The sequence below is a fragment of the Myiozetetes cayanensis genome, unplaced genomic scaffold (assembly GCF_022539395.1).
Source record: "Myiozetetes cayanensis isolate MyiCay16 unplaced genomic scaffold, myiCay2020 scf2-11, whole genome shotgun sequence".
NCBI lineage: Eukaryota > Metazoa > Chordata > Aves > Passeriformes > Tyrannidae > Myiozetetes > Myiozetetes cayanensis.
Window position 1 is genome coordinate 88,227,354 of NW_026087411.1, and position 13,134 is coordinate 88,240,487.

Genomic DNA, 13,134 nt, shown 5'->3' on the forward strand with positions numbered 1-13,134 from the left:
TTTTTAAAAATTCTACCTTAAATCATCCAGGTTTCTTTTCTTGTTTTCTTGCTCCTTGTATTGATTGACATTAATTAACAATTGCTTAATAGTGAATGATTTTTGGAAATGTATTGCAATAGAAAATATAGTATAATATTTATAGATAATAATAAACAGTTGTGGTTCTTTGAGTGAGGGAATGGTCTTTTAAATTAATAATTCTCTACACTGACAGTTAAAAATTAATTGATTCTGGTAATGGGATTGAGTAGAATGGAGACAATCTTAATATTTTATTATCTTTTGTTTTACCAATCTACCAATTAGAATGAGAATGAAACCTTTGCCATTTCTGCCAGTAGCAGAAAAATGATTTTTTATGTAATAATATGCATGAAAGCTGGATGGGAAGAAAAAGATATGGAATATCTAATTAAAGAGAGGTGAATAATAATTGAAAGAGGGCACTGAAAAAATATTGCTTTGTTAGCAATTAACATTATACAACGTGTTTTATACTCATTTGGTAAACAGAATTGTTAACCCAAGTCACCAACATTATGGCCATATTTTAATTTACCATTCTTTATAAATGTCAAGATAATTTTAATTTGAGGGTTTTGGGGTGTGGGTGTTTTTTTGTTTTGTTTTGTTTTGTTTTGTTGGTGTTTTTTTGTGTGTGTGTTGTTTGTTTGTTTTGTTTCTTTTCTCTTTCTTTGTGCTGTTTTGGTTTATTATAGTTAGAATGAAATTAGTAATTTGTTTTCCCTAGTTCCTTAAAATGGGGGGAAAACAATTTTGGTGTAATTTCAAATCAATCCAAATTTGACTGTAATTCATACCCTTCTGCCAAGCTGAATCATATTCCTGCTTGCAAAAGAGAATGGAAGGAAGGTGTGTGAGCTCCTTGCCAGTCAGACATGCATCCTGGTTTAGTTGATATGCTGCCAGGGGAAGTACCCAGCGGGTAAGAACTACTTAAACTATCTAAGACTACACAGTATCAGTGATGATAAAATGGAAGATGAGGATGTTTTTCTGAAGGGAAGAGAGACCTTAAAGGGAAAAATCCTGATACCCACAGGAACAGGATCAGAGGACAGGGTCAGGCTAAGTAGAGGATACACTCAGGCATGTGGAGACAGAGACTCTACAACAGTGAAGGCTGGAAGATGATTCCTTCTGACTACTTGGATGAGAGGTTTACTTGTGGAGTAAGTACCGGGCTGTGACAACAGGTGGGGAAAAGTGCATTTTGACTCGAAGGGCATGTAAGCTGTCTGAGTCTGATGCACACACTCTCATCAGTACCACTGAAGTAAAGCAATCACTGGCAATATATAAAACTCACTTCTGTAAGGGAGAGTGGTACCCACCTGTTGACCAGACCTGATCTCTGAGGAGGTTTATTTGCACGTCAGAGGTCTGGATTCAGGATGTGGGAAAGAGATTGCCAGAGCCTGGCCTGATACTACCTTTTGCTGCTTGTCCATGAAGGCACCAATGACACTGCCAACAGAGACCCAGAGCATCTTAAAAGTGACTAGTGGACCCTGGCAGTAGGGGCAAAGGCTGAGGGGGCCCAGCCTGAGTTTTCCCCAGTATTGCTGGTTAGGAATAGAAAAATCCTGGGGGTTAATATCTGATTAGTGTTATAGGCAAGACTTCATTGATGCACTGCTCAAGTTGATCAGGCAGAATGGAAAGAGAACCATTTAAAGAAATATTGTGATGGTTGTCTGCTACAGACAGCTTGATCCAGAAAAGTTTATGAAGTCATCTTTAGCAAATGAAAAAGACTTAGGAAGGCAGGCCCTAATTTTCATTGGGATATTACCACACTGACTTTTCTGGATAGACAACATGGAAAGACACAAATAATTGAGGAGACTTTTTGACCATGCTGACAAGTTTTTTAACAATTGTGGGGTGAGACAACTGAGGGAGATATTTATCTGTATTCTATGCTTGTGAATAAGCAAGCAAAGGTTTGGGATGTAAAGGTGAAAAACAACTTTGGCAATAATGGCAGTGAGATCATGGAGTTCATAGTCTTAAGAGAAATGAGAAAATCAAATAGCGGGATAATGATTCCGGACTTCAGTGATTTGGTTTTCATTCACTCAGAGATCCATTTAGAAAGCTCCCATTAGAGATTACACTGAAGAGAAAGTAGATTTATCTTGGGCCCACTGATTTATCTTCAAGGAAGTCTTCCTCAAAGCACAGGAACTCAAGCAGGTGTGGCAGAAAAACAGGTAAAGGGGACACTCCTGACTGTGTGTAAAGAGAAAAGGAAGTGCACAGAAGGTCAATACAATAGTAAAAGCTATTTCTTCAGGTAAGGAAAATCAAGTACTGAGATACTGGATTATCTGAGCATTCCATTTAGGATTGTGAGTCGTGTTATTTGTATGTGTGTGTGAACTCCACTTTAGGAATCAGCAGGGTTTTCACCCATGTCAAGCTGTTGTGATATAAATATGAAAACTTCAGGGCAAAATCTCAGTGTGCCATATGGCTCTTTTTGCTATGCAATTTCATGAATTCCAGATCTGAGTGCTGGCTGTCTTTTGCAGGATAATCCTGCCTTGGAAAGTTCACTGGTGTATAAAAACAGGTAACAACATGTGCTGTCTTTTTTCTCTTTTGTCAGCATCGTTACTGGAGCCAAAGGGTTGTTGAATTTTTTCCTCAATTCTGTTCTCAGTTGGTGTTCTTGTCATTAAAAGCCTTATGAATTCTTAGATCACTCTGTCTTAGAGTAAGTTCACCTAAGATCCTGTGGACATCTTGGACAGTGTTTGTTTCATTATTATGAAGAAGACTCCTGGCAGGATCTGTTGTCTGTGGGGGCTCTGCACTGAAGCAGGGCAAAAGTGTAAGGAGGAAGGGCCAGAGGGGAGCTGTTATGGACTGACTGCAACACCCATTCCCCATCTGCCTGTGCTATTAAGGGATTGGGAGGAAGTAGTCTGGAGTGAAGGAGCAAAGTTGAGTCTGGGAAGAAGAGAGGGAAAGGGGTTTTAGTTTTGTGGGTTTTTTTCACCATCATATACTATTTTTAATTGAAAATTAATTCAATCAGGTTTTGTTGAGTCTATTTTGTCCATAGCAGTAATTGGTAAATTGTGTCCCTAACTTTGTCTTGATCCACAAGTTTTTCTATCTTATTTATTCCACCTGTTGAGGGACAGTGAGGGAGCAGCTGGATGAGCATCTGTCAGACAGCCAAGGTCAACCACAGCATATCTGTATGGATTTGATTTTCCACATGACTACCCTGGTGTTTTATCTTGTAGTGTTACATTGCCCATCACTAGGTTAAGGTTACAGCCTGTCTAAGGAAGAGACACATTGCTGGGACAGGGAGAAATTGCTTCTGAAAGGAATGGCTGGGCAACCAGAGCTGAGGCAGGGGCACTGGTGAAGTGTACAGAAGGCCTGCAGTACAACAAACCCTGGGTATCTCCACCAGAAGGCACAGCATGGAGACAGCCCAGCCTCAGCAGTCACAGAAAGGCAGATGGTCTTCAAAGGGGCTCATAGGGGCTCTTGTGCAGTTTGTTGCAGTACTGAGAGCCACTGAGCTCTGTTTGAAATTAATCCTGAAAGAACAGACTTGCCTTCGGCAGCACTGAGTGAAAAGGAAAGCAGCTTTACAAACTCAAACCCATTTGATCTCTATTGTCTCTGCCCTCCTCTTTTCCAGTTTCATTATTGGAAAAAATGAATCAGTCTTGTTTACTAACAAACTAAAACTCATTTTATAGGGCCTTTTAATGTCTTTTGATCTATTTATTGTAAATTAAAGTTTTAATTGAGGGCATCTGGGACCCAAGATCCACACCAGCCACACCAAGATCCAATATCACACAGTTGCATGGATTACCCAGAAAAACATACATAATTTGTTATACATGAGAGTACGATAGAGGAAAGAGTACAATGGAACTCTGTGAGATTTTCTATTGTATGGAATTTTTGTAAATTATGAAGGCAGTCACTCATTACTAAATAAATACATTATTTCAGTAAAGTAATTAGTGTCAGTCATGGATTGCAAGCAAAAAAGTTATAGAAGGTTACACACATTTAATTCATGTTCAGTATTATGGGTTAATGTATGAACAGTTCACATGGTAGTTGTGGCAACAGGTTATCAGGAGTCAATAACAGGAAGCTTCAATCAAAATTAATTATTTTTAAATGCACCTTTTGAACCATTTTATAGCACAAGGGTAAACAAAAACCATAAGATATACCTATCTATCTCTAGCTATGAGATAGCGATTAAGATTTGAAAATGCATTCTCATCATATAAACAAAACAGATAAAACTTTTTTTTTGCAATTCTGCAAAGGAAATAAGTGTTTCTTCATGATAATATACATATGTTAGACCCTCCAACTTGATTTAAATCAGAGTTATAAAGAAAATACAGCTCATAGTAGGCAGCAGCTGCAGGGATATATTCATTAGTTAAACACTGACAGCTTTGCTGTTTTTCTTTTCAGGTTTGAACTGTGAGTTTAGGGCTTGTGAGGCCAGCAATCCCTGTGAGAACGGAGCTGTGTGCATAGAAGAAATGAATTTGGACGTTTTTCCCCTTGGATTCCACTGCCAGTGTGTGAAGGGCTTTGCAGGTCCACGTTGTGAGATCAATGTCAATGAGTGCAGTTCTAACCCCTGCCTCCACGGATACTGCTATGACAGTGAGTTCAGTCTGGTTATTCTCTTTAATGTAGAGTAGTCTTTCTGTTGAAGTGTCTGTAGCTGCTGAGCTACTCTGGGGAGAACAGTGGATAATTTACTGAAATTTAGCTTGTTTGAAGCTCCACAGCCTGTACCAGAAGGATTATTTTTGCCAAAATGCCTCAGCTCCTGGCACTGAGGTTTGTGTGTTCAGGGGGTCAGAACTGTAGCTAATGAGAAATTTTAATGAGATTTGTGCTGTCTCCTTTGATACCTAAATTAGCCAAACATATCTTACATTGTGCATTTGATGAGAGAATATTCAGGTGCTGAAAAGGAGTTCATGGAGCAGTTAGGAAGTGTATGTCATAATTTTTAAAAGTCCACAAATCCAATGTAATTTCAAAATGATGCAAAATGGAGTATCTTTACTATAAAGCACCTTCTATCATGTAACTGTGTAACTTAATCTTTCATTGAAAGATATGCTTAAAGGTTTTAGAAGCAACTTGATTTCCCTACTATATTCTGTCTGGATTGGTAGGCTAAATTTAGGAGCAACCACTAAGTATGGAATACTTACTTGAAAGTTTTATGGGGCTATTACAACCTATCAGACAATTTCTATGCTTGTTAAAAAAAAAAAAAAATTGAAGTAGTAATTTTCAGGGAATCTTAAAATGCTGACTGGAAAGCAGAAAGACATCTGGAGGTCATGTAGTCAATCCTGCATGAATCTGGACTATTAACAGTGCTAGAATAGCCCCTTTTTAAAAAAAAAAATTTAAACAAGATCTAATCAACTTACTGGTTTCAGATGTGATCTTAAAGAACTGACTCCAAATTACTAAATATATCATTGCCTAAAACTCTCTTAGTAAAAAAAAAAAAGGCAATAAAATAAATGAAATATCTTAAAAAGTCTACCTTTCCATTCATGGAAATAAGGTGACTGACTTACTCTTTTACCTATGAAGACTATTTCCTAGTAAGTTTACAGATGTTTTCTCTGTACTCTACATTGTTTTAGAAATATTTTTGAACTGGAATTTAGATGAGATTCATTAAAGTTCTTCATGCTGACAAAATGTCAAATATTTTGGGAACAGCTTGTCTTTATGGTGCCTCTGGCTTGAGTTGTATCACGTGGACATTTGAGTTCCTCTACCCTATGTGCACTGACTGCAGAAAGCAGAATCCTAAGGAAGCTAGGAAGCTTTTAGTAGATGAATAATGCTCCTGATGCTGAACAACTTAAAGCTTTTAATGAATACAATAGCAGCTGTGTGCACAGACACAATGGCAGAATAGATTCTATGGTAAATCTCAGTGATAATGAAGAATCCAGGGATGTCTTTGAAGTTAGAATAAATGTAGACCTGCAAGAAGTGCAATTATTGTTACCATAAGCTCCTTATATGGATGTAACACTCTAAAGATTCCTCTCCATTTGGATCATTAATGATGAAAAAAACACAGGATTCTTATAATTTGTTTGTTAGGAAATACATCATAGAAAAATTCAACTCAAGCAAGTTTTCCTTTAATTTAGTTGTACAATATGAGGCATTCCTTACACACACACACAAAATAATTAAGAACAACCAGCAAGCCAGTTATTGTTCAACTGCCACATCTCATTTAGGCATAGTATCAAACGTAGAATCTTATGTACTTTGTGACAGTTTTGTGGTAGAAAATTACTTATAAGATACCATCACTTTTTCAGAAGCTAGTAATGCTCATTTATTTATAACTCTTACATCAAAATATTTCAGTCGTTAAGGTAAAATGCAGTAGATGAATCTGCTTTCATATTATAAATGTTTTTTGATAAGCCAGAATTAATTTATTTCAATTTTTTAACGTGTCCACATCTTCTAGGTAAAGCCAGTCCAAATCTTTTCCGGACAGTAGCCATAACTGCAACTTGCTAATTTTACTACATTCAGTTGTTATGCTAAAAGACTCTTAGTACTAACATACTATCTCTATTGCAGTTGTCAATGGCTTCTACTGTTTGTGCAACCCAGGATATGCAGGACTGAAATGCGACCAAGACATTGATGACTGCATAGTCAATGCTTGTGAACACAATTCTACATGTGTTGATCTACATCTGGTTAGTAGAGAATATTTTTAAATTAAAATTATTAAGTTTTCTTTCTGAAATCTAAAGCAATACTTTTGGGAGTTCTAAACTTATCAAGGGCTTTATAATCATGCTGTCCAGCCACCACTTTTTTTGTTTATTTGTAATTATATAGGGAGTGGGAAAGAGGAAAAGCAGCTATTGAGTCAACGTGGTTATAGGAGGACTTCAGAATGAGTGGAAAAATTTCAACTACATGTGTTATATGGGCTCATTATAAGTGACAGGAATACTCATTTACACCAATGGCATTGGCTTCAAAGGGACTTTAAAAGTATCTTACCCAAAAAAAAGGCTTTACTTTAGGTACTTCAGCATTTATTTTCAAATTTCTTCAGCTATATTAGTTCCTGAAATATGAAATACTTCTTTCATCTAAGAGATAAAAGCATTCTATCAGCTTATTCCTCTATGAGAGGAAAGAAGACAGACATTCACATTGTATAAACTTCGGCACCAGAGGTGGACCATGTTCTGTGCCACTCCTTCCAGGAATCTGTCAGGAACCAATTGGTTTTCAATGTACTCAACAGAGACACAAAGACCATACAGAAAAATATTCCCTTCAAGAAACTTTCAGACTGTCAGGGAAATTGTGTGGAAGAAAGATCAGCTTTTTCTTTCTTATTCTAGTTTCTCCCAGTATCCTTGTAAGAATATTGAACTGATAAATGTAGAATTCAGATTAATATTAAGATGTCTAAATGTAGGTTTCTGTATATGTGTAGTGAGTTTCTGTGGCTGGGTTTTGGTAGCGGGAGTCTGTTTTGCCCATGAGGGTAATCAGTAAGTGACCTCTCCCAGCTGTTATCTCAGCTCATGAATCCTTAGCTGGTTTTTTTTCTCTCTCTCTGTCCAGTTGCAGAGGGAATGTGAGATAGGGGCTTTAATGGGTGCCTCGTATCTGGCCAGGGTCAACCCACTACTGCAATATGGTATAAGCTAAACATCTAAGCACCAACCAAAGATTCTAGAATCCTTGCTAGTGCCAGCATAATTCACGATTCAGATCCCCATCTTTTAGATCTCCTCTTTGGGTGAACGGAACAACCCTGGAAGTACCACTGACTGCTGCATTACTTTGGACTGTGTCTGCAATTCCAGCTGAATCCCATCCCAGAAGCCCTGAAGTGTGTGAGGGATGTGTGGGCTTCTGGGGTTTTGTTTTGTTTGGTTTTTTTTGTTTGCCTTTTTTGTTTGTTTGCTTGCTTGCTTCTTTTTTTGTAGTACATACATAAAGAAATTGTACTTCTTTCTGACAAGTCTGTTGGTAGCCTCCAACTGTCATTGTTTCCTAAACTTGAACCAAAGTTATGTGCTTCAAAAGAATTTTCTCAAATCCTCTGCTCTGATTTCCAGAGTTGTTTCTTCTTTTCACAGTTAGAGCACAATGTATTGGATAATAGTGTGGGTTTTTTTAAAGTTTCAAGGAGTAGTAAACACCTTGGACAAAATCAAGTGCTTGAAATGGAGAACACGGAGCTTGACACTTTTGTTATTGTCTTTGGATAGAATTGTAAGGAGACTTTTTCTACCAGTAGACTGCAATTAATATTTCAAGCTCTCATACTGGACACATACTGCCATCTTAGGTTAAAGAGCATTCCAGAAATAAATTTTGTGCTTGCAAGGCATGTGCTCTCCTATTCTCCATGAGGTTCCACTGTATATGTCAACATTGCAGGTATTATTCCTAACTGCAGCTGATGCTATAAATGAGAGTGATAAAGTAGAGTTGTATATACAAAAGTTTAAACAACATCCTTCCCAAAAAATAATATATGAGAAGTGAACAACATTATGGATTTTTTATGAAGTAAACATATTATTCCCCCAAGAATATCCACTAGGCCTCATCAAATGAGTTGCAATATTGATCCAGTAAGATTTAATCATTTGGGCAAAACTTAACTTGATAAAGAATGGTAGCTCACTGCAACTTTTAACACTGTTTTAGATTTTTCTTCATATGGCTTTCACCCTTTTTTTCCCTGCAGTTCCTGTATATTTCTCATCTTCTTTGTCACAAACCTATTCTACTTTGTTTGAAATTGTATGTGACACAGTAAATCGGTGAGGTCCACTCAAACTCACTGTTTCAGAGGAAGCGTGACATTAAAAGGAGTTAACGTATGTGAATTCAGTTAGTATCCACAAAAAATAAATACTGTAGAAACTTAATTGCAAGATGTCATTGTAGACTCTGCATTTGATCCTTTTTGGACTTCAGTGTCCAACATTGTTCTCCTATGTTGTCAACATTACAGTACCCATTAATACAAAAGTTTTCATTTTGATGTTGGCTAATGCACAGACAAAAAATCTTCAGTATGTTTTTTTCAATTCTTCGGCATTTTTGAGAGCAATATAATTTTGTGCTAAAAACAACCAATATAGAATGGGTTCTATAAATTGAAAAGTTAGTATCAGAGTATTATTGACAAGAAATAGGGAATTGCTAACATTCTTTTGCTATAGCAATAATAATGCATTGCTATTCAATATTTCTCCTTTTGTATTCCTCTTTGTGGTATATTTACTTAAACTAAAATTTATTATATAAATTTCTGAAATAGGTTTCATGTGTATAATATTTTAAGTTGTATCCAGAAAGGGATATAAAAACTTGCTAAGGAATTATTCAGTTTATGTGCTACTATATTATTCCATATTCTGTATCCTTTTTATTGTATTCAGTATCAAAGAGTACTGTTTTTTCCACATCATCCTGTTTTATACACCAAGATTACACAGTGATGGATGCAAAGAGAATTAATGAATTAACGTATATTCATAAAAACGGAAGAAGAACCATTTCTTGTTTTTCTTCTCCAGCCAGCGCAGCTGTAAAAGAACAGATATTGAATTAGCAATCCCCTAGAAAATGAATTTTTAATGTTTAAAGGGTCTCTTCCTCCTCCTCTGAAAGGTAAAAAACTAGAGGTTAGGGAGCAACTGAAGCATAATCAAGGAAGATTTAAAACAGATGGAGATCTCAAGAGTTTAATAATTTCTCCATCAAATACCATTTCCTTCCAAAGACATATTATAGTAGCCTTATTGTACAATTCAAGGACCAAAGATCTGAATGTGAGAAAGAAATCCAATATGCTCTGTAATTGCAACATATACTTCACAGACTTTACTTTGGCTCACTAGGCAGTAGGTGGCTTTTAGTAATTGGACTGTGGGATGAATCATAGAATAGTTTACATTGCAAAAGGGCTTTAAGATCTTCAACTCTAACTGCAAACCTAATTCTGCCAAGTTTACCACTCAGCCATGTCCCTGAATGCCACATCTACATGTTATTTAAATACTTCCAGGGAAGGTTACTCAACCACTTCCCTAGGCAGCCTATTCCAGTGCTTGCCAACCCTTTTGGTGCAGATATTTTTCCTAATATCCAATCTAAATCTTCCCTCTTAGAAGATCATGATAGGTGAAGTACACACAACTCCATCAGCTTAAGGAGGCTCTGATTTTCTACTGCACCCGAGAGTTTCAGTCACCCAGGTGTTATATTCTACTGAGTTATTTTATAACAGCACAAGTCAATGTCAACCACATTAGACCCTCTGGTGGCTCAGGAATAACTAATCCGCTACCCTTACGCTAATAAAAGCTCCATTTTGCAGTACAACAGCTCAAATATCTTTGGTGCATTTTGCTAGGTCGAAGTGAGACAATTAACATTGTCAGAATTACACTTGCAGTATATATTCTTACTCCTTGCTGTTGGCAATATTGTATAATATAAAGCCTTAAAATTAGATAACCATGTTATTTTAACAATGCATCAGAAAGAATAGGCATAAAAAGATTACATTCATGATGAGTTGACCCAGGTGCCAGCTAACCATCCCACAGCCACTGACTCGCTGTTCTCTCTATAGGATAGTGAAGAGAACAGGAAGAGTAAATTTGAGAAAACTTGTGGGTTGAGATACTTTAATAAACAAAGGAGAGGGGAAGAAGAAAGAAGGGAAGAAAGACTAAAACATCAAGTCATTCAAAGGCAATCACTCACCACCTTCTACGTGTACACTGATACCCAGCTCCCGTCAGTTCTCATTACTGAGCATGGTGTTACATATCATGGAATATCTCTTTGGTCAGTTTGGGTCAGCTGTCCTGTTTGCGTTTACCTCCTAGCTTCGTGTGCATCTTCAGCCTATTTACTAAGCAGGCAGAGTGGGCAAAAAAAAAGGTCCTGGTCAGCAATGATTAGAATGTTGCTGTCTTATCAATAATGTTTTGGTCGCAAATCCAAAATGTAGCACCACATATGCTGCTATGAAGAAAATTAACTCTGTAACGGACAGACCTGCTACAGAACAGAATTCTACAAAATGAGGTTGGTTGAACTTCATAGTGGGAAATCACAAAAGCTGGGTTTGTGATGCAGGTCCTGATGTTTTAAAAGGTCTATTTTGTAAAATCTGTCTGTAGAATGTTTAAGTAAGAGGTTTATATTGGCCAGTCCCATCAGAGATGTGGTTCCCTTCATCCTAATGCAACCAAATCTTCTAATATTATACCGTAAGGGATTAGTCTTTCTTTCTAAGTGGCTTATTCAGAATTTTAAGGTTTCTTTATGATAAAGGTTCTCAGTACTATAAAATTCCCACTCAAAAAGTATTTCCAATGCTAATGTAAGACATAGTAAGCAGCAGCAGCCAAATTGTTTTGCTTAGCCAGCTATAGAGAGAAAAAGGCCTATAGCCATTGTATTCTCAAGATTGTAACAGCAGAGCACTCCAAGACTATGCTAGAATGTAAGGGCAAATACTTGAAACTGAGTACTCAAAAAGACCATGTCTGAGTTCCTCAGATAAGATTTGAAACATCTATTCTTTATTCAGTTCCCAAATATAAGCCACGTATGGTGTTAATGAAATAGTGTTACGTAGTGACAAGCAAACATAGAATTAACAGATGATTTTTAAAAACCAGAAAAGTCCGCTTACAAAAATATCAACTTAAACAATATGGAACCAACTATAAAGTGCTTTTCTATAGAAACATTATGGAAGAAGATGTAATTTTACCTCCTGTAACTACTCTGAGACATAAGGGACTAATTGGAATAGATCCTTTCTTAGATCACGCAGGCCAGCAAAAAGTAAAAGCTGACAAAACTTTTAGTACTATTAGCACAGATGCCTGTGGTGGTCTAGTGGTTAAGGGCACAGCGCTGTCACCGCCGAGACCTGGGTTCGATTCCCGGTCAGGGACACTCCCCGGGCAGATGGAGCTCGTTAGCTGTGTAAGGCAGCCCATCTATGTCCTGAGGACCTCGCTGCCACCGTCCAAGCTCGCTTGGCCCCGGCAGATGAACCTTAGGATTAAAGGGTGGGCTCAGTTCCGCGCACACTGCGTCTCACCTAAAAAAATCCAATGCGCAGGCTGGAAGGTGGAAAGACCTTCCCTGGATCTTCGCTCACGAAGACTGGTCATTATTATATTCTTAGTCATCAGTTTGCTCAAACAGAATTGTCATTTTGTTTTGTAGCCTGACTACAAAAGACTTAAGATACTGCAAATGGAGATTGAAAGTTAGGCTGATAAGAGTTGCACTTCATGAATTAATTTTTTTTATAAGATATGAAAACCTTCTCATTAAGACCTAAGTGATTTGATTTTCACTGTAGTAAGAAACAGTATGTAAAACAATACAAACTTTCCGATTTGCTTGCATGTAGAAATATTTCAATTGTTCAATCAGAGAGATGAAAATAATGGAATGATACAAGTATGAGAATGTTTGAATGGCTGTAATAATATCACTGCAATGTAAAGAGGTGCAGTCATCAGTAACTGAGGAAAAGGAGTGAAAGCTTCCTGCATTCAATATATGAATAAAAATAAAATAAACCTGAAAGTTATGAACAGTAACATATTTTACTAAAAAAAGGTAGTAAAGAGTAATGAAAAAAAATTAATATTATCCTCTGGTTGTGCTTATGGTAAGGCAGAGTTTACACAGAGTAATTTTAAAATTCTTAAAAAAGTTAAAGTTATTAATTCAAAGTATTATTGAGAGAAAACACACAAAGAGGTGTTATCTATAATATTTTTTATGAGATCAGATTGTACATATAGTATATTACTTAAAACATTATTTTAGGATACTTGCATTAAAAAAAAAAAAAAAGTAATAGTAGCTTCACAATAGTACTGACTTCAGTTTTTCCTTGTGCTGTTCTGTATGTGAAAATATAATGCAAATCCTGTAGCTTTGGTGTATGTGGATATCCATGCAGAAAATTGCAGTAGATGTTTTCTTCAGAGCTTTGTTTCT

General features: G+C 36.7%; 1 protein-coding gene across 1 annotated transcript in view; it reads left to right on the forward strand.

Annotated features, from left to right (window-relative positions):
- The window catches only part of LOC126640159 (protein eyes shut homolog), a 673,551-nt gene that overhangs the window by 146,102 nt on the left and 514,315 nt on the right, over window positions 1–13,134 (forward strand). Inside the window, exons 10-11 of the mRNA XM_050315721.1 lie at window positions 4,501–4,698; window positions 6,679–6,800. Of these exons, the coding sequence (XP_050171678.1) occupies window positions 4,501–4,698; window positions 6,679–6,800 (320 nt within the window). The remainder of the gene's footprint in view (window positions 1–4,500; window positions 4,699–6,678; window positions 6,801–13,134) is intronic.